Below are 22,821 nucleotides of genomic sequence, written 5' to 3' on the forward strand. Positions count from 1 at the left end.
CCTGCTGTAAACGTGTTTATTTCTGCTGTAAATGTATTTATTCCTGCTGTAAACATGTTTATTTCTGCTGTAAACATGTTTATTTCTGCTATAAAAGTGTTTATTTCTGCTGTAAATGTGTTTATTTCTGCTGTACACGTGTTTATTTCTGCTGTAAACATGTTTATTTCTGCTGTAAACGTGTTTATTTCTGCTGTAAACGTCTTTTTTCTGCTGTAAACAGGTTTATTCCTGCTGTAAACAGGTTTATCTCTGCTGTAAACGTGTTTATTTCTGCTGTAAATGTGTTTATTCCTGCTGTAAACGTGTTTACTCCTGCTGTAAACATGTTTATTTCTGCTGTAAACGTGTTTATTTCTGCTGTAAACGTGTTTACTCCTGCTGTAAACATGTTTACTCCTGATGGAACCGTGTTTATTTCTGCTGTAAACGTGTTTATTCCTGCTCTAAACATGTTTATTTCTGCTGTAAACATGTTTATTTCTGCTGTAAACGTGTTTATTTCTGCTGTAAACGTGTTAATTTCTGCTGTAAACATGTTTATTTCTGCTGTAAACGTCTTTTTTTCTGCTGTAAATGTATTTATTCCTGCTGTAAACATGTTTATTTCTGCTGTAAACGTGGTTATTTCTGCTGTAAACGTGTTTATTTCTGCTGTAAACGTGTTAATTTCTGCTGTAAACGTGTTTATTCCTGATGTAAACATGTTTATTTCTGCTGTAAATGTGTTTATTTCTGCTGTAAACATGTTTATTTCTGCTGTAAACGTGTTAATTTCTGCTGTAAACATGTTTATTTCTGCTGTAAACGTGTTTATTTCTGCTGTAAATGTGTTTATTTCTGCTGTACACGTGTTTATTTCTGCTGTAAACATGTTTATTTCTGCTGTAAACGTGTTTATTTCTGCTGTAAACGTCTTTTTTTCTGCTGTAAACAGGTTTATTCCTGCTGTAAACAGGTTTATCTCTGCTGTAAACATGTTTATTCCTGCTGTAAACGTGTTTACTCCTGCTGTAAACGTGTTTATTTCTGCTGTAAATGTGTTTATTTCTGCTGTAAACGTGTTTACTCCTGCTGTAAACATGTTTATTTCTGCTGTAAACGTGTTTATTTCTGCTGTAAACACGTTTATTTCTGCTGTAAACATGTCTATGTCTGCTGTAAACGTGTTTATTTCTGCTGTAAACATGTTTACTCCTGCTGTAAACGTGTTTTTTCCTTCTGTAAACATGTTTATTTCTGCTGTGAACATGTTTATTTCGGCTGTAAACGTGTTTTTTCCTGCTGTAAATATGTTTATTTCTGCTGTAAACATGTTTATTTCTGCTGTAAATGTGTTTATTTCTGCTGTAAACGTGTTTATTTTTGCTGTAAACATGTTTATTCCTGCTGTAAACATGTTTATTTCTGCTGTAAACGTGTTTATTCCTGCTGTAAACGTGTTTATTTCTGCTGTAAATGTGTTTACTCCTGCTGTAAACGTGTTTATTTCTGCTGTAAATGTATTTATTCCTGCTGTAAACATGTTTATTTCTGCTGTAAACATGTTTATTTCTGCTATAAAAGTGTTTATTTCTGCTGTAAACATGTTTATTTCTGCTGTAAACGTGTTTATTTCTGCTGTAAATGTGTTTATTTCTGCTGTACACGTGTTTATTTCTGCTGTAAACGTGTTTATTTCTGCTGTAAACGTGTTTATTTCTGCTGTAAACGTCTTTTTTCTGCTGTAAACAGGTTTATTCCTGCTGTAAACAGGTTTATCTCTGCTGTAAACGTGTTTATTTCTGCTGTAAATGTGTTTATTTCTGCTGTAAACGTCTTTTTTCTGCTGTAAACAGGTTTATTCCTGCTGTAAACAGGTTTATCTCTGCTGTAAACGTGTTTATTTCTGCTGTAAATGTGTTTATTCCTGCTGTAAACGTGTTTACTCCTGCTGTAAACATGTTTATTTCTGCTGTAAACGTGTTTACTCCTGCTGTAAACATGTTTACTCCTGATGGAACCGTGTTTATTTCTGCTGTAAACGTGTTTATTCCTGCTCTAAACATGTTTATTTCTGCTGTAAACATGTTTATTTCTGCTGTAAATGTGTTTATTTCTGCTGTAAACATGTTTATTTCTGCTGTGAATATGTTTATTTCTGCTGTAAACGTGTTTATTTCTGCTGTAAACGTGTTAATTTCTGCTGTAAACATGTTTATTTCTGCTGTAAACGTCTTTTTTTCTGCTGTAAATGTATTTATTCCTGCTGTAAACATGTTTATTTCTGCTGTAAACGTGTTTATTTCTGCTGTAAACGTGTTAATTTCTGCTGTAAACGTGTTAATTTCTGCTGTAAACGTGTTTATTCCTGATGTAAACATGTTTATTTCTGCTGTAAACGTCTTTTTTTCTGCTGTAAATGTATTTATTCCTGCTGTAAACATGTTTATTTCTGCTGTAAACGTGGTTATTTCTGCTGTAAACATGTTTATTTCTGCTGTAAACGTGTTAATTTCTGCTGTAAACATGTTTATTTCTGCTGTAAACGTGTTTATTTCTGCTGTAAATGTGTTTATTTCTGCTGTACACGTGTTTATTTCTGCTGTAAACATGTTTATTTCTGCTGTAAACGTGTTTATTTCTGCTGTAAACGTCTTTTTTCTGCTGTAAACAGGTTTATTCCTGCTGTAAACAGGTTTATCTCTGCTGTAAACATGTTTATTCCTGCTGTAAACGTGTTTACTCCTGCTGTAAACATGTTTATTTCTGCTGTAAACGTGTTTATTTCTGCTGTAAATGTGTTTATTTCTGCTGTAAACGTGTTTACTCCTGCTGTAAACATGTTTATTTCTGCTGTAAACGTGTTTATTTCTGCTGTAAACGTGTTTACTCCTGCTGTAAACATGTTTACTCCTGCTGTAAACATGTTTATTTCTGCTGTAAACGTGTTTACTCCTGCTCTAAACATGTTTATTTCTGCTGTAAACATGTTTATTTCTGCTGTAAATGTGTTTATTTCTGCTGTAAACATGTTTATTTCTGCTGTGAATGTGTTTATTTCTGCTGTAAACGTGTTAATTTCTGCTGTAAACATGTTTATTTCTGCTGTAAACGTCTTTTTTTCTGCTGTAAATGTATTTATTCCTGCTGTAAACATGTTTATTTCTGCTGTAAACGTGGTTATTTCTGCTGTAAACGTGTTTATTTCTGCTGTAAACGTGTTAATTTCTGCTGTAAACGTGTTTATTCCTGATGTAAACATGTTTATTTCTGCTGTAAACGTCTTTTTTTCTGCTGTAAATGTATTTATTCCTGCTGTAAACATGTTTATTTCTGCTGTAAACGTGGTTATTTCTGCTGTAAACATGTTTATTTCTGCTGTAAACGTGTTAATTTCTGCTGTAAACATGTTTATTTCTGCTGTAAACGTGTTTATTTCTGCTGTAAATGTGTTTATTTCTGCTGTACACGTGTTTATTTCTGCTGTAAACATGTTTATTCCTGCTGTAAACAGGTTTATCTCTGCTGTAAACATGTTTATTCCTGCTGTAAACGTGTTTACTCCTGCTGTAAACATGTTTATTTCTGCTGTAAACGTGTTTATTTCTGCTGTAAATGTGTTTATTTCTGCTGTAAACGTGTTTATTCCTGCTGTAAACGTGTTTATTCCTGCTGTAAACGTGTTTACTCCTGCTGTAAACATGTTTATTTCTGCTGTAAACGTGTTTATTTCTGCTGTAAACATGTTTATTTCTGCTGTAAACATGTTTATTTCTGCTGTAAATGTGTTTATTTCTGCTGTAAACGTGTTTATTTTTGCTGTAAACATGTTTAATCCTGCTGTAAACATGTTTATTTCTGCTGTAAACGTGTTTATTCCTGCTGTAAACGTGTTTATTTCTGCTGTAAATGTGTTTACTCCTGCTGTAAACGTGTTTATTTCTGCTGTAAATGTATTTATTCCTGCTGTAAACATGTTTATTTCTGCTGTAAACATGTTTATTTCTGCTATAAAAGTGTTTATTTCTGCTGTAAATGTGTTTATTTCTGCTGTACACGTGTTTATTTCTGCTGTAAACATGTTTATTTCTGCTGTAAACGTGTTTATTTCTGCTGTAAACGTCTTTTTTCTGCTGTAAACAGGTTTATTCCTGCTGTAAACAGGTTTATCTCTGCTGTAAACGTGTTTATTTCTGCTGTAAATGTGTTTATTCCTGCTGTAAACGTGTTTACTCCTGCTGTAAACATGTTTATTTCTGCTGTAAACGTGTTTATTCCTGCTGTAAACGTGTTTATTCCTGCTGTAAACGTGTTTACTCCTGCTGTAAACATGTTTATTTCTGCTGTAAACGTGTTTATTTCTGCTGTAAACATGTTTATTTCTGCTGTAAACATGTTTATTTCTGCTGTAAATGTGTTTATTTCTGCTGTAAACGTGTTTATTTTTGCTGTAAACATGTTTAATCCTGCTGTAAACATGTTTATTTCTGCTGTAAACGTGTTTATTCCTGCTGTAAACGTGTTTATTTCTGCTGTAAATGTGTTTACTCCTGCTGTAAACGTGTTTATTTCTGCTGTAAATGTATTTATTCCTGCTGTAAACATGTTTATTTCTGCTGTAAACATGTTTATTTCTGCTATAAAAGTGTTTATTTCTGCTGTAAATGTGTTTATTTCTGCTGTACACGTGTTTATTTCTGCTGTAAACATGTTTATTTCTGCTGTAAACGTGTTTATTTCTGCTGTAAACGTCTTTTTTCTGCTGTAAACAGGTTTATTCCTGCTGTAAACAGGTTTATCTCTGCTGTAAACGTGTTTATTTCTGCTGTAAATGTGTTTATTCCTGCTGTAAACGTGTTTACTCCTGCTGTAAACATGTTTATTTCTGCTGTAAACGTGTTTATTTCTGCTGTAAACGTGTTTACTCCTGCTGTAAACATGTTTACTCCTGATGGAACCGTGTTTATTTCTGCTGTAAACGTGTTTATTCCTGCTCTAAACATGTTTATTTCTGCTGTAAACATGTTTATTTCTGCTGTAAACGTGTTTATTTCTGCTGTAAACGTGTTAATTTCTGCTGTAAACATGTTTATTTCTGCTGTAAACGTCTTTTTTTCTGCTGTAAATGTATTTATTCCTGCTGTAAACATGTTTATTTCTGCTGTAAACGTGGTTATTTCTGCTGTAAACGTGTTTATTTCTGCTGTAAACGTGTTAATTTCTGCTGTAAACGTGTTTATTCCTGATGTAAACATGTTTATTTCTGCTGTAAATGTGTTTATTTCTGCTGTAAACATGTTTATTTCTGCTGTAAACGTGTTAATTTCTGCTGTAAACATGTTTATTTCTGCTGTAAACGTGTTTATTTCTGCTGTAAATGTGTTTATTTCTGCTGTACACGTGTTTATTTCTGCTGTAAACATGTTTATTTCTGCTGTAAACGTGTTTATTTCTGCTGTAAACGTCTTTTTTTCTGCTGTAAACAGGTTTATTCCTGCTGTAAACAGGTTTATCTCTGCTGTAAACATGTTTATTCCTGCTGTAAACGTGTTTACTCCTGCTGTAAACGTGTTTATTTCTGCTGTAAATGTGTTTATTTCTGCTGTAAACGTGTTTACTCCTGCTGTAAACATGTTTATTTCTGCTGTAAACGTGTTTATTTCTGCTGTAAACACGTTTATTTCTGCTGTAAACATGTCTATGTCTGCTGTAAACGTGTTTATTTCTGCTGTAAACATGTTTACTCCTGCTGTAAACGTGTTTTTTCCTTCTGTAAACATGTTTATTTCTGCTGTGAACATGTTTATTTCGGCTGTAAACGTGTTTTTTCCTGCTGTAAATATGTTTATTTCTGCTGTAAACATGTTTATTTCTGCTGTAAATGTGTTTATTTCTGCTGTAAACGTGTTTATTTTTGCTGTAAACATGTTTATTCCTGCTGTAAACATGTTTATTTCTGCTGTAAACGTGTTTATTCCTGCTGTAAACGTGTTTATTTCTGCTGTAAATGTGTTTACTCCTGCTGTAAACGTGTTTATTTCTGCTGTAAATGTATTTATTCCTGCTGTAAACATGTTTATTTCTGCTGTAAACATGTTTATTTCTGCTATAAAAGTGTTTATTTCTGCTGTAAACATGTTTATTTCTGCTGTAAACGTGTTTATTTCTGCTGTAAATGTGTTTATTTCTGCTGTACACGTGTTTATTTCTGCTGTAAACGTGTTTATTTCTGCTGTAAACGTGTTTATTTCTGCTGTAAACGTCTTTTTTCTGCTGTAAACAGGTTTATTCCTGCTGTAAACAGGTTTATCTCTGCTGTAAACGTGTTTATTTCTGCTGTAAATGTGTTTATTTCTGCTGTAAACGTCTTTTTTCTGCTGTAAACAGGTTTATTCCTGCTGTAAACAGGTTTATCTCTGCTGTAAACGTGTTTATTTCTGCTGTAAATGTGTTTATTCCTGCTGTAAACGTGTTTACTCCTGCTGTAAACATGTTTATTTCTGCTGTAAACGTGTTTACTCCTGCTGTAAACATGTTTACTCCTGATGGAACCGTGTTTATTTCTGCTGTAAACGTGTTTATTCCTGCTCTAAACATGTTTATTTCTGCTGTAAACATGTTTATTTCTGCTGTAAATGTGTTTATTTCTGCTGTAAACATGTTTATTTCTGCTGTGAATATGTTTATTTCTGCTGTAAACGTGTTTATTTCTGCTGTAAACGTGTTAATTTCTGCTGTAAACATGTTTATTTCTGCTGTAAACGTCTTTTTTTCTGCTGTAAATGTATTTATTCCTGCTGTAAACATGTTTATTTCTGCTGTAAACGTGTTTATTTCTGCTGTAAACGTGTTAATTTCTGCTGTAAACGTGTTAATTTCTGCTGTAAACGTGTTTATTCCTGATGTAAACATGTTTATTTCTGCTGTAAACGTCTTTTTTTCTGCTGTAAATGTATTTATTCCTGCTGTAAACATGTTTATTTCTGCTGTAAACGTGGTTATTTCTGCTGTAAACATGTTTATTTCTGCTGTAAACGTGTTAATTTCTGCTGTAAACATGTTTATTTCTGCTGTAAACGTGTTTATTTCTGCTGTAAATGTGTTTATTTCTGCTGTACACGTGTTTATTTCTGCTGTAAACATGTTTATTTCTGCTGTAAACGTGTTTATTTCTGCTGTAAACGTCTTTTTTCTGCTGTAAACAGGTTTATTCCTGCTGTAAACAGGTTTATCTCTGCTGTAAACATGTTTATTCCTGCTGTAAACGTGTTTACTCCTGCTGTAAACATGTTTATTTCTGCTGTAAACGTGTTTATTTCTGCTGTAAATGTGTTTATTTCTGCTGTAAACGTGTTTACTCCTGCTGTAAACATGTTTATTTCTGCTGTAAACGTGTTTATTTCTGCTGTAAACGTGTTTACTCCTGCTGTAAACATGTTTACTCCTGCTGTAAACATGTTTATTTCTGCTGTAAACGTGTTTACTCCTGCTCTAAACATGTTTATTTCTGCTGTAAACATGTTTATTTCTGCTGTAAATGTGTTTATTTCTGCTGTAAACATGTTTATTTCTGCTGTGAATGTGTTTATTTCTGCTGTAAACGTGTTAATTTCTGCTGTAAACATGTTTATTTCTGCTGTAAACGTCTTTTTTTCTGCTGTAAATGTATTTATTCCTGCTGTAAACATGTTTATTTCTGCTGTAAACGTGGTTATTTCTGCTGTAAACGTGTTTATTTCTGCTGTAAACGTGTTAATTTCTGCTGTAAACGTGTTTATTCCTGATGTAAACATGTTTATTTCTGCTGTAAACGTCTTTTTTTCTGCTGTAAATGTATTTATTCCTGCTGTAAACATGTTTATTTCTGCTGTAAACGTGGTTATTTCTGCTGTAAACATGTTTATTTCTGCTGTAAACGTGTTAATTTCTGCTGTAAACATGTTTATTTCTGCTGTAAACGTGTTTATTTCTGCTGTAAATGTGTTTATTTCTGCTGTACACGTGTTTATTTCTGCTGTAAACATGTTTATTCCTGCTGTAAACAGGTTTATCTCTGCTGTAAACATGTTTATTCCTGCTGTAAACGTGTTTACTCCTGCTGTAAACATGTTTATTTCTGCTGTAAACGTGTTTATTTCTGCTGTAAATGTGTTTATTTCTGCTGTAAACGTGTTTATTCCTGCTGTAAACGTGTTTATTCCTGCTGTAAACGTGTTTACTCCTGCTGTAAACATGTTTATTTCTGCTGTAAACGTGTTTATTTCTGCTGTAAACATGTTTATTTCTGCTGTAAACATGTTTATTTCTGCTGTAAATGTGTTTATTTCTGCTGTAAACGTGTTTATTTTTGCTGTAAACATGTTTAATCCTGCTGTAAACATGTTTATTTCTGCTGTAAACGTGTTTATTCCTGCTGTAAACGTGTTTATTTCTGCTGTAAATGTGTTTACTCCTGCTGTAAACGTGTTTATTTCTGCTGTAAATGTATTTATTCCTGCTGTAAACATGTTTATTTCTGCTGTAAACATGTTTATTTCTGCTATAAAAGTGTTTATTTCTGCTGTAAATGTGTTTATTTCTGCTGTACACGTGTTTATTTCTGCTGTAAACATGTTTATTTCTGCTGTAAACGTGTTTATTTCTGCTGTAAACGTCTTTTTTCTGCTGTAAACAGGTTTATTCCTGCTGTAAACAGGTTTATCTCTGCTGTAAACGTGTTTATTTCTGCTGTAAATGTGTTTATTCCTGCTGTAAACGTGTTTACTCCTGCTGTAAACATGTTTATTTCTGCTGTAAACGTGTTTATTCCTGCTGTAAACGTGTTTATTCCTGCTGTAAACGTGTTTACTCCTGCTGTAAACATGTTTATTTCTGCTGTAAACGTGTTTATTTCTGCTGTAAACATGTTTATTTCTGCTGTAAACATGTTTATTTCTGCTGTAAATGTGTTTATTTCTGCTGTAAACGTGTTTATTTTTGCTGTAAACATGTTTAATCCTGCTGTAAACATGTTTATTTCTGCTGTAAACGTGTTTATTCCTGCTGTAAACGTGTTTATTTCTGCTGTAAATGTGTTTACTCCTGCTGTAAACGTGTTTATTTCTGCTGTAAATGTATTTATTCCTGCTGTAAACATGTTTATTTCTGCTGTAAACATGTTTATTTCTGCTATAAAAGTGTTTATTTCTGCTGTAAATGTGTTTATTTCTGCTGTACACGTGTTTATTTCTGCTGTAAACATGTTTATTTCTGCTGTAAACGTGTTTATTTCTGCTGTAAACGTCTTTTTTCTGCTGTAAACAGGTTTATTCCTGCTGTAAACAGGTTTATCTCTGCTGTAAACGTGTTTATTTCTGCTGTAAATGTGTTTATTCCTGCTGTAAACGTGTTTACTCCTGCTGTAAACATGTTTATTTCTGCTGTAAACGTGTTTATTTCTGCTGTAAACGTGTTTACTCCTGCTGTAAACATGTTTACTCCTGATGGAACCGTGTTTATTTCTGCTGTAAACGTGTTTATTCCTGCTCTAAACATGTTTATTTCTGCTGTAAACATGTTTATTTCTGCTGTAAACATGTTTATTTCTGCTGTGAATATGTTTATTTCTGCTGTAAACGTGTTTATTTCTGCTGTAAACGTGTTAATTTCTGCTGTAAACATGTTTATTTCTGCTGTAAACGTCTTTTTTTCTGCTGTAAATGTATTTATTCCTGCTGTAAACATGTTTATTTCTGCTGTAAACGTGGTTATTTCTGCTGTAAACGTGTTTATTTCTGCTGTAAACGTGTTAATTTCTGCTGTAAACGTGTTTATTCCTGATGTGAACATGTTTATTTCTGCTGTAAATGTGTTTATTTCTGCTGTAAACATGTTTATTTCTGCTGTAAACGTGTTAATTTCTGCTGTAAACATGTTTATTTCTGCTGTAAACGTGTTTATTTCTGCTGTAAATGTGTTTATTTCTGCTGTACACGTGTTTATTTCTGCTGTAAACATGTTTATTTCTGCTGTAAACGTGTTTATTTCTGCTGTAAACGTCTTTTTTTCTGCTGTAAACAGGTTTATTCCTGCTGTAAACAGGTTTATCTCTGCTGTAAACATGTTTATTCCTGCTGTAAACGTGTTTACTCCTGCTGTAAACGTGTTTATTTCTGCTGTAAATGTGTTTATTTCTGCTGTAAACGTGTTTACTCCTGCTGTAAACATGTTTATTTCTGCTGTAAACGTGTTTATTTCTGCTGTAAACACGTTTATTTCTGCTGTAAACATGTCTATGTCTGCTGTAAACGTGTTTATTTCTGCTGTAAACATGTTTACTCCTGCTGTAAACGTGTTTTTTCCTTCTGTAAACATGTTTATTTCTGCTGTGAACATGTTTATTTCGGCTGTAAACGTGTTTTTTCCTGCTGTAAATATGTTTATTTCTGCTGTAAACATGTTTATTTCTGCTGTAAATGTGTTTATTTCTGCTGTAAACGTGTTTATTTTTGCTGTAAACATGTTTATTCCTGCTGTAAACATGTTTATTTCTGCTGTAAACGTGTTTATTCCTGCTGTAAACGTGTTTATTTCTGCTGTAAATGTGTTTACTCCTGCTGTAAACGTGTTTATTTCTGCTGTAAATGTATTTATTCCTGCTGTAAACATGTTTATTTCTGCTGTAAACATGTTTATTTCTGCTATAAAAGTGTTTATTTCTGCTGTAAACATGTTTATTTCTGCTGTAAACGTGTTTATTTCTGCTGTAAATGTGTTTATTTCTGCTGTACACGTGTTTATTTCTGCTGTAAACGTGTTTATTTCTGCTGTAAACGTGTTTATTTCTGCTGTAAACGTCTTTTTTCTGCTGTAAACAGGTTTATTCCTGCTGTAAACAGGTTTATCTCTGCTGTAAACGTGTTTATTTCTGCTGTAAATGTGTTTATTTCTGCTGTAAACGTCTTTTTTCTGCTGTAAACAGGTTTATTCCTGCTGTAAACAGGTTTATCTCTGCTGTAAACGTGTTTATTTCTGCTGTAAATGTGTTTATTCCTGCTGTAAACGTGTTTACTCCTGCTGTAAACATGTTTATTTCTGCTGTAAACGTGTTTACTCCTGCTGTAAACATGTTTACTCCTGATGGAACCGTGTTTATTTCTGCTGTAAACGTGTTTATTCCTGCTCTAAACATGTTTATTTCTGCTGTAAACATGTTTATTTCTGCTGTAAATGTGTTTATTTCTGCTGTAAACATGTTTATTTCTGCTGTGAATATGTTTATTTCTGCTGTAAACGTGTTTATTTCTGCTGTAAACGTGTTAATTTCTGCTGTAAACATGTTTATTTCTGCTGTAAACGTCTTTTTTTCTGCTGTAAATGTATTTATTCCTGCTGTAAACATGTTTATTTCTGCTGTAAACGTGTTTATTTCTGCTGTAAACGTGTTAATTTCTGCTGTAAACGTGTTAATTTCTGCTGTAAACGTGTTTATTCCTGATGTAAACATGTTTATTTCTGCTGTAAACGTCTTTTTTTCTGCTGTAAATGTATTTATTCCTGCTGTAAACATGTTTATTTCTGCTGTAAACGTGGTTATTTCTGCTGTAAACATGTTTATTTCTGCTGTAAACGTGTTAATTTCTGCTGTAAACATGTTTATTTCTGCTGTAAACGTGTTTATTTCTGCTGTAAATGTGTTTATTTCTGCTGTACACGTGTTTATTTCTGCTGTAAACATGTTTATTTCTGCTGTAAACGTGTTTATTTCTGCTGTAAACGTCTTTTTTCTGCTGTAAACAGGTTTATTCCTGCTGTAAACAGGTTTATCTCTGCTGTAAACATGTTTATTCCTGCTGTAAACGTGTTTACTCCTGCTGTAAACATGTTTATTTCTGCTGTAAACGTGTTTATTTCTGCTGTAAATGTGTTTATTTCTGCTGTAAACGTGTTTACTCCTGCTGTAAACATGTTTATTTCTGCTGTAAACGTGTTTATTTCTGCTGTAAACGTGTTTACTCCTGCTGTAAACATGTTTACTCCTGCTGTAAACATGTTTATTTCTGCTGTAAACGTGTTTACTCCTGCTGTAAACATGTTTACTCCTGATGGAACCGTGTTTATTTCTGCTGTAAACGTGTTTATTCCTGCTCTAAACATGTTTATTTCTGCTGTAAACATGTTTATTTCTGCTGTAAATGTGTTTATTTCTGCTGTAAACATGTTTATTTCTGCTGTGAATATGTTTATTTCTGCTGTAAACGTGTTAATTTCTGCTGTAAACATGTTTATTTCTGCTGTAAACGTCTTTTTTTCTGCTGTAAATGTATTTATTCCTGCTGTAAACATGTTTATTTCTGCTGTAAACGTGGTTATTTCTGCTGTAAACGTGTTTATTTCTGCTGTAAACGTGTTAATTTCTGCTGTAAACGTGTTTATTCCTGATGTAAACATGTTTATTTCTGCTGTAAACGTCTTTTTTTCTGCTGTAAATGTATTTATTCCTGCTGTAAACATGTTTATTTCTGCTGTAAACGTGGTTATTTCTGCTGTAAACATGTTTATTTCTGCTGTAAACGTGTTAATTTCTGCTGTAAACATGTTTATTTCTGCTGTAAACGTGTTTATTTCTGCTGTAAATGTGTTTATTTCTGCTGTACACGTGTTTATTTCTGCTGTAAACATGTTTATTTCTGCTGTAAACGTGTTTATTTCTGCTGTAAACGTCTTTTTTCTGCTGTAAACAGGTTCATTCCTGCTGTAAACAGGTTTATCTCTGCTGTAAACATGTTTATTCCTGCTGTAAACGTGTTTACTCCTGCTGTAAACATGTTTATTTCTGCTGTAAACGTGTTTATTTCTGCTGTAAATGTGTTTATTTCTGCTGTAAACGTGTTTATTCCTGCTGTAAACGTGTTTATTCCTGCTGTAAACGTGTTTACTCCTGCTGTAAACATGTTTATTTCTGCTGTAAACGTGTTTATTTCTGCTGTAAACATGTTTACTCCTGATGGAACCGTGTTTATTTCTGCTGTAAATGTGTTTATTCCTGCTCTAAACGTGGTTTTTCCTTCTGTAAACATGTTTATTTCTGCTGTGAACATGTTTATTTCGGCTGTAAACGTGTTTATTTCTGCTGTAAACATGTTTATTTCTGCTGTAAATGTGTTTATTTCTGCTGTAAACATGTTTATTTCTGCTGTGAACATGTTTATTTCTGCTGTAAACGTGTTAATTTCTGCTGTAAACATGTTTATTTCTGCTGTAAACGTCTTTTTTTCTGCTGTAAATGTATTTATTCCTGCTGTAAACATGTTTATTTCTGCTGTAAACGTGGTTATTTCTGCTGTAAACGTGTTAATTTCTGCTGTAAACGTGTTTATTCCTGATGTAAACATGTTTATTTCTGCTGTAAACATGTTTATTTCTGCCGTAAACGTGTTTATTTCTGCTGTAAATGTGTTAACTTCTGCTGTAAACATGTTTATTTCTGCTGTAAACATGTTTATTTCTGCTGTAAATGTATTTATTCCTGCTGTAAACATGTTTATTTCAGCTGTAAACGTGTTTATTTCTGCTGTAAACGTGTTAATTTCTGCTGTAAACGTGTTAATTTCTGCTGCATCGGCTTCACTTTTTCCTGCTGGAGGCTCCGTCCATCTTTCATATAAACATCATATACTGCCATACTTTCCATAGCTGAATGTGCTGACAACAAAATCACACAAAAATTATCAATGAAAATCAAACGTATCAACCCATGGAGGTCTGGATTTCGAGTTCTACTGAAAGTGGAAAAACACACTACATCTAACTTTGATGTAATGTCCTTTTGTAACCTGGTAGAGCTGTATCATCTGTCCATCATGTCCATCTGCTAGCATATCACTGTCCTATTTAAGAGACGGACACACAACATTCTGGCTCTCTGTGGCGTGGTGAATTGTGTCCAGGTGGGCTCAGAGGGAGACCTGCAGGTTCTGCTCACGAGGAGGAATGGCAGAGGTCAGAGTCGGTCTTTGGCTGACAGACTTAGCTTATCTACTGCTAGCTTGATGTAGGGCTTTGCCACACGGATAGGAGCTGCATAACAGGCCCAACCTCCTCCACTGACTCTCCCCAGTTTGCCTACTGGAACACCAACACTGAAGGACATTTGCTTATTTTTTTAAGTTTAATTTTAACCATCTTTGTCATAAAACTTAACCTTTTAAACTTGATTCTGACTCTGTGCATTTTGTCCACTACTCACTGGTTGGTCAGAAGTAACCGGCGTTACACTTTAAACAAGTCAGAATGAGGCTCAGTAGTGTGTGTGGCCTCCGCGTGCCTGTATGACCTCCCTACAACGCCTGGGCATGCTCCTGATGAGGCGGCGGATGTTCTCCTGAGGGATCTCCTCCCAGACCTGGACTAAAGCATCCGCCAACTCCTGGACAGTCTGTGGTGCAACTTGGCGTTGGTGGATGGAGCGAGACATGATGTCCCAGATGTTCTCAGCTGGATCCAGGTCTGGGGAACGGGCGGGCCAGTCCATAACATCAATGCCTTGGTGTTGCAGGAACTGCTGACACACTCCAGCCACATGAGGTCTAGCATTGTCTTGCATTAGGAGGAACCCAGGGCCAACCGCACCAGCATATGGTCCCACAAGGGGTCTGAGGATCTCATCTCGGTACCTAATGGCAGTCAGGCTACCTCTGGCGAGCACATGGAGGGCTGTGCGGCCCTCCAAAGAAATGCCCCCCCACACCATTACTGACCCACTGCCAAACCGGTCCTGCTGGAGGATGTTGCAGGCAGCAGAACGTTCTCCACGGCGTCTCCAGACTCTGTCACATGTGCTCAGTGTGAACCTGCTTCCATCTGTGAAGAGCTCAGGGCGCCAGTGGAGAATTTACCAATCTTGGTGTTCTCTGGCAAACGCCAAACGTCCTGCACGGTGTTGGGCTGTAAACACAACCCCCACCTGTGGACGTCGGGCCCTCATACCACCCTCATGGAGTCTGTTTCTGACTGTTGGAGCAGACACATGCACATTTGTGTCCTGCTGGAGCTCATTCTGCAGGGCTCTGGCAGTGCTCCTCCTGTTCCTCCTTGCACAAAGAAGGAGGTAGCGGTCCTGCTGCTGGGTTGTTGCCCTCCCACGGCCTCCTCCACGTCTCCTGATGTACTGGCCTGTCTCCTGGTAGCGCCTCCATGCTCTGGACACGACGCTGACAGACACAGCAAACCTTCTTGCCACAGCTGGCATTGATGTGCCATCCTGGATGAGCTGCACTACCTGAGCCACTTGTGTGGGTTGTAGACTCCGTCTCATGCTACCACTAGAGTGAAAGCACCGCCAGCATTCAGACCAAAACATCATCCAGAAAGCATCGGAACTGAGAAGTGGTCTGTGGTCTCCACCTGCAGAACCACTCCTTTATTGGGTGTGTCTTGCCAGTTGCCTATAATTTCCACCTGTTGTCTGTTCTATCTGCACAACAGCAGGTGGAACTGATTGTCAATCAGTGTTGCTTCCTAAGTGGACAGTTCCATTTCACAGAAGTCTGGTTGACTTGGAGTTACATTGTGTTGTTTAAAAAGTGTGTATACATAGACGCCTCATTGTGCGCTGCAGAGTGAACCAGCATCTCCACCATATTGGATGGGTTTCCACCATATTGGATGGGTTTCCACCATATTGGATGGGTCTCTGCTTTCGACTCTTGCTCCAGATCAACGTAGTTTCCCCACATAACTGTTTTCTGTGGAACAACGCGTATATATTACACAGAAACAGAACACTTTTCTACATAACTGGTTTATAAATAATGTTAACACAGTGAATAATCTACTAAAGGATAAATTTTACTCCTATGAGGTGTTTATGGATAAATATGATGTTGATGCTTCACAAAGAGAGTTTTACATGGTAGCATAATTACTTCCACCAAGGAAGTGATGTTTTTACTGGCTTTGTCTGTTTGTGTTCAAGATAACTTAAAAAGTTCTGGACGGATTTTAATGAAATTTCAGGACTTGTTGGAAACGTGAAAAGGAAGAACTGATTTTATTCTGGTGGTGATCCGGATCACCGTTTGGATCCAGGAACTTTTTAAAGGCCTTGGCGCAGGTTTACCTTCTTTGAGTGTTTTTCTGAGTAACTTCTGAATTGTACAGTTTTGATACAAAATTGTCAGACTTTGTACAACTGTATCTCTATACTGATAAATAAATGTAAATAAAAGAGTCAACCATAGTCGAGAGAAAGCAGCAACTATTTCCGTATTTTGTTCAGCATACAGGTGCAATAACCGGCGCACATTGAAATTAGAGCGTGTGGAATTACATTTCACAAGGTTGAATAATAATTTATTTGACCAGATAAAAATGGATAAATCCAAATGCATCAACTAGAACCAGCTATGACTGAAATAATAGCAACTGTGAAGGCCTATTTATTGAACTATGCTGAATGATTGAAATGAAATTGCATAAGTATAAGAAATTGAAAGAAAAAAAAAAGCACAACTGACATTTTTATTGGTTTGTCCACATCGGAATTCAAACCCTTGATCTCCACATTGACTTAACTCACTACACCACTAGCACTCTTAGTTGCGCCTTGGAAAAAAATGACATTTTTTCATTTGCCTTTTTTCCACGTCCAGCAGGCTGTAATTAGCAGGATTGCAAAAACATGTGAGGTTGAACTAAACTCCAGTAAAGATGTGACAGACTTTGTTCAATGTGAAAAACTTTTTTAATGTGTTTAAGATTTATCAAAGTGTTGAAATGTTGCAGGGAGCATTGTTGGAACAAACCCTTCATATTTAACTGGGACATTTGCAAATAAATTCTTTTGCTCCTTGAAGTGCGCAGCTGAGACCAATAGTTCACATTAAGCAGTCTGCAGAACTGCACGCCATCACACAAGCAACAACCGACAAACGACAACAGAGCTAAATGTTAAATGCTGCATTTGAACCCGTGCCTTGTATGTGTACCTGTGTACCGGTGCACAAAATGGACCAATCGCTGAGCTGAATTCTGTTTCCTCCAATCACAGGAACAGATTTCAATACATTGACAAAAACTTGAATAACTTAAAAAGTTTAAATGTGACCAGGCTGAGCCACACTACTTTAAAAAATATCCCCAAGCTAAAAGGCGGAGCGAGTAGAGAACACCACTACAACACCAGAGAGACGGACCAGTACATTCAACCCGGTTTATTTTTTACAATTTGGGGTTGATGACACAATCAATAAAAGTCAGAAAAAGGATAAAACCAAGAGGAATGTCCATAAAACTCCCAAGTTCCTGTTACAGGTTAAAACCAGTCTTGGCTGACTGATGTCGCTTCCATCAAGGGCGGCTTTCCCTCTGCTGACGGCCGGGCCCGACTTTGTGGGAAAACCTTCGTCTCGCGGTCCTGCATGTAAAAAGGCAACAACAGTTACAGGGAAGTCGCTCACTTACATATCTGGGCAGGGTCCGTCTCCCCTGCCCATCCGCGATGTAAGGCGTTTCGTTACTGCCGTCACCACTTCCTGTTCCGACGTGCCACCTGCTTCCTCTGCACCCGACTCACCGCCTCGAGTCGGGTGCACTGGGCCCTCTGTCAATGTCCACACACCTGCGGTCAGTCTCAACACTGGGAGGCAGGGTCAAATGATCATGCATAAAAATAAGGATAAAACCAAACATGCAATAGCATAAAAGCAGTCAAATAAATAAACATGCCACTAATAAAACAATAAAAGAAAGACTTAAACCACCCTGTGACAGTTACAAAGTGGTAGAACATATCTCCTGAATGGCCTGAAGAGTTTGATACTTGAACGGTTGAAGTGAGACAAATGGTGTCGGAGGAGTAGCGTTTCTAAGATTTTGCAGGAAAGACACTGGAGACGGGAAATTGATGAAGCGGACACAGCAAACCGGTGCAGAGCTCTGAAACTCTGTTGACCAATCGCTGTGCTGAATTTTTGCAAGGTCCAATCCGCATTTGGTTGGAAGGACTTTCATCCAATCACAAGGCTGAATTTATTTTAACAAAACGCTAAATATCTCAAAAACTACAAAGATTTAAAAAAAAAAAAAAAAAAAAAAATCAGCACACGTCCTGAAGGAGCTGCACAGTTTAAGATCTGAATGATTGAAGTGACTTGAATGGTGCAGGACTAGTAGCACTGCAAAGTTTGGTGGAATAATAATAAAACTGGCCGAACAGGATCTCAAAAATGTGAATGCCCCCATGGACATTCACATTAATAAGATATAAAGAACAGGAACTCAATAATATCAATGCCATATGGGCATTTACATTAATAAACAATCAAATTCATTTTTACATTTATTTATATTGTAGCTACCTTATGTCTTTATTAAATAGCATTATAAAAATATTTTAGCATAAAAGTACGTCGTTTTTTATGTTTCACAGTGATCTGTATCATAACAATATCTCTGTCCTTTGTAACAAACCAAATTGGGAGAAAAATCAGGTAAAAATGGGTGAAGTTATTGTTGTGGTTGGACTGACACCTTACAGATAAATGCACTGGAGGCGCATGGAGACCCATCCAAGATGGCGGCGCTATGCGGAGTCTAAGTATTTTATGTCTATGATCTTTCATTTTCGGTCAATGATTTCAATAAAGGTTTTTAAAAGAAGAAGAGGAGGAGGAAGGAGAACTTCTACATCCGGGTCACGGAGCATAGAGGCGCAACTGGACGTTCTTCCTCCGTCGGTAAGTTTAAACGCTCTGAGATTAAAGAAACCAGAAGGAACCGGATCGTTTCCAGCACCGAGCCCCGCGTTGTGCCGTAAACCGATAGATTGGTGATGAAACGGGCGCGTGCAGCTGGTACGTCGCCGGTCCGAAGCCGCAGCTTAAATACAGGTGAAATGGTGTCCACGTGACCACAGGAAGCGAGTTTGTAGCGCGTGCTGGGGTTTAAACCATAGACATTTAAAGGTAGACGCCGCATCACGCTGCCTATTCCATAGACTTTATATACATAGATTAGGGCCCGACCGATATGGATTTTTGGATACCGATATAAAGACTTTAGAGCCGAAAGCCGATAAATCCATCCACCAGAAAAAATGAAAAAATATTACTCAAAGCTGAAACATTTTAAGCTCATACTTAAACTCATGTCTACCTGTTAGACACCATGAATTATCTGAATTATTCACTGATTCAAAAAACTGTAAATCCGGTTTTCTTATTCCACAGTGCCGACACACCGTCACTGTTTTATCAGCTGACCTCTTTCCTTCTTCATCGTATCTGACAGGGAAACCAAAGTGTTCCCACACATGAACCGGGCGTTCAAGTTCCTCCGCTCGCCATGACCACGCTGCACTTGGAACGATTTTACACGCAGCTTTCTTTGTTTTTTCATATCAATCCGCGGATCACGTGTGTGCCGAACCGTAGATACTGATCTGAACGGATCGCGGATCAATGATGATCCGTTGCACCACGACTACTACTACTACTACTAAGTATTCAGAAGTTGTGTAAATGGCACGCAGCCACCAACTTTCACACACGTTCACGAGGCTAAACACTAAGCACGGCTTTCCTCGCTGCAGCGCGGCCACGAGGCACGCAATGACCAGTCTGTCGAGAATGTAAGAAAACATAACTGTGTTTATTTAACATTTCAACTTACCAGTGTCTAAATATAAAATACTGGTGAGCAGACGTGACTTTGCTTGGCTCAGCATCTATCTGTTTCACCGTCCGGTTTGCTCTGTGTCGGCTTCCACGGTAGGCAGCCATTAGCAAGAATGGCCCCGCCCCGCTACTTACCCAGCAGACATGGGCGCCATCTGCTGGATAAGTAGCCCGATTACATTTTAACTACATTTAATATATTACAAAAATAAACTTTAAAAAAAAATCGGCAAATTTTTACTGATTGCTGATATCACCCTGGACCCCCATATCGGCTGATAATATCGGTCGGGCCCTAATATAGATGGCTTATTGTGCGCTGCAGAGTGAACCAGCGTCTCCACCATATTGGATGGGTTTCCACCATATTGGATGGGTTTCCGCCATATTGGATGGGTCTCTGCTTTCGACTCTTGCTCCAGATCAACGTAGTTTCCCCACATAACTGTTTTCTGTGGAACAACGCGTATATATTACACAGAAACAGAACACTTTTCTACATAACTGGTTTATAAATAATGTTAACACAGTGAATAATCTACTAAAGGATAAATTTTACTCCTATGAGGTGTTTATGGATAAATATGAGAGTTTTACATGGTAGCATAATTACTTCCACCAAGGAAGTGATGTTTTTACCGCTTTATCTGTTTGTGTTCAAGATAACTTAAAACGTTCTGGGCGGATTTTCATGAAATTTCAGGACTTGTTGGAAACGTGAAAAGGAAGAACTGATTTTATTCTGGTGGTGATCCGGATCACCGTTTGGATCCAGGAACTTTTTAAAGGCCCTGGCGCAGGTTTACCTTCTTTGAGTGTTTTTCTGGGTAACTTCTGAATTGCAAAGTTTTGATCCAAATTGTCAGACTTTGTACAACTGTATCTCTATATTGATAAATTAATAAATGTAAATAAAAGAAAGAGTCAACCATAGTCGAGAGAAAGCAGCAATTATTTCCGTATTTTGTTCAGCATACGGTGCAATAACCGGCAAAATATTAAAAGCAGATCGTGTGGAATTACATTTCACAAGGTTGAATAATAATTTATTTAACCAGATAAAAATGGATAAATCCAAATACATCAATAAACAATCAAACATGTTTCATGGATTCACCCAGACACCTCGCTCTGCTGGACGAGGACGTGGAACGGGCGTCTCGGTTCCTAAAACATGAAGCTTTACCTCTCCGTCCCATGGTGACCTGCTCATCACGCAGTAAAGGTCTCTGCAGCATCACTGCAGACATTCTGGACATCTAGCGCCTCCAGGAGGCAGCTGGACATGTTACTGACATACCTGATGATGGACACCGCTGGTTGTCATGGAGACACGAACATCAGCTAAACAGGAAATGACTTTCTGGATCTCATTACCTCTTCCAGTCTCAGACTGGTCCAGACTCATCCAACACACAAAGCTGGCAGCACTATGGATCTGGTCCTGACCAGGAACTGGTCCACAGCTGATCTGCCAGTCCCCCCCCCGCACCTCTCAGACCACCTCCTGGTCACATTCTCAGCCCTCCTTCCTCATGACACACAGGAGGCTCCAAAGCTGGTTTCCTAGCACAGAAAGAGATGTCACCCCTATACAGCTGTGTGAGCAGGTTTCCTCTAGCGTCCCTTCCCACTCAGACTCCTCCTTTCTGTCTGTTAATGAGGCTCCAGAAACACTCTGCTCCTCTCTGGCCTCCTCTCTGGACAAACTCTGTCCTCTGCTGTCTGAAGCAGCCAGACTAAACCCTCCCAGTCCATGGCTCACTGAGACGTCACAGAGCAGGTCTCAGGCCAGCAGAAAGAAAAGAAGTCCCTGACTTGTCAGAGTCCCAGCAGAACCTCTCAGTCTTCACATCCAGCCTGACGGCTGCCAACATAGACTTCTATCAGAAGCAGATCCACAAAGCTCCCAACACACGGCAGCTGTTCATGGCCTTCAACTGTCTTCTTTCTCCAGCAGCTGCTCAGCCTCCGCCACGCTGACTGCAGACATGTTGGCTTCCTGTTTTACTGAAAAGGTTGCTACCATCAGGAATCACTTCTCTGAGCCTGACCAGCTCAGTCCACCACATCCAGCTAGTGGTGCCTCACTTTGCTCTTTCAACCCAATTCAATTCAATTCAACTTTATTTATATAGCGTCAAATCACGGCAATGCCATCTCAAGACGCTTTACAGACAGAGGGGAAAACATAATGAAGGCCAATTCATAACAACCTATATAAGGAAACCAACAGATTGAGTTGAGTCCAACTCAATCTCCCATCCTGAGCAAGCACACTGGCGACAGTGGGAAGGAAAAACTCCCTTTTAACAGGGAGGAAACCTCCGGCAGAACCCGGCTCAGGACAGGCAGCCATCTGCCTCTGCTGTGTGGGGGGAAGAGGACAGAAAGACAACAGACAACAGGAACTGCTACTCCCGGCCAGGGAGACCTGCTGAGACAGGAGACATACATGTTAATGATGCTACACTGTTATGGGGGGGGGGGGGGGGGGGGGGGGGGGGATAAAAGAAAGAGATAAAGAGAAAAAGAAAGAAGCTCAGTGTATCAGGAAATGTCCCTCAGCAGTCTAAACCTATAGCAGCATAACTAAGGGATGCTAACCATCCCTAGCTATAGGACTTATCAAAAAGATAAGTCTTCAGCCTAGTCTTAAAGGTGGGGGGGGGGTGTCTGCTTCCCTAACACTAACTGGGAGCTTATTCCATAAGAGAGGGGCCTGATAACCAAAGGCTCTGCCTCCTGCTCGGCTCTTTGAGACTCTAGGAACCACAAGTAAGCCTGCAGTCTGCGAACGAAGTACTCTGGTTGGTATATAAGGAACTATGAGGTCTTTGATATATAGTGGTGCCTGGTTGTGGAGGGCTTTATATGTAAGGAGAAGGATTTTAAATTCTATTCTAGATTCAACAGGCAGCCAATGAAGAGAGGCTAAAACTGGAGAAATATGATCTCTCATGCTGGTTCTGGTCAGGACTCTGGCTGCAGAATTCTGGATCAGCTGAAGGCTTTTCAGGGCATATTTAGGACAGCCCAGTAATAGAGAGTTACAGTAATCTAGTCTCGAAGTAACAAAAGCATGAACCAGTTTTTCTGCATCACTTCTGAGACAGAATGTCCCTAATTTTTGCAATATTACGTAAATGAAAGAAGGCTGTTTTAGTAACCTGCTTAATATGTG

General features: G+C 37.6%; 1 protein-coding gene across 1 annotated transcript in view; it reads left to right on the forward strand.

The window, feature by feature from the left end:
• Nucleotides 1–17,298: 17,298 nt before the first annotated feature.
• The window catches only part of myo5b (myosin VB), a gene marked incomplete at both ends in the record, with an annotated part of 166,104 nt that continues 160,581 nt past the window's right edge, over nt 17,299–22,821 (forward strand). Inside the window, one exon of the mRNA XM_079256977.1 lies at nt 17,299–17,586. Within this exon, the coding sequence (XP_079113103.1) occupies nt 17,299–17,586 (288 nt within the window). The remainder of the gene's footprint in view (nt 17,587–22,821) is intronic.

The sequence above is a fragment of the Telmatherina bonti genome (genome assembly GCF_933228915.1).
Source record: "Telmatherina bonti genome assembly, chromosome: 17".
In the NCBI taxonomy this organism is placed as follows: domain Eukaryota; kingdom Metazoa; phylum Chordata; class Actinopteri; order Atheriniformes; family Telmatherinidae; genus Telmatherina; species Telmatherina bonti.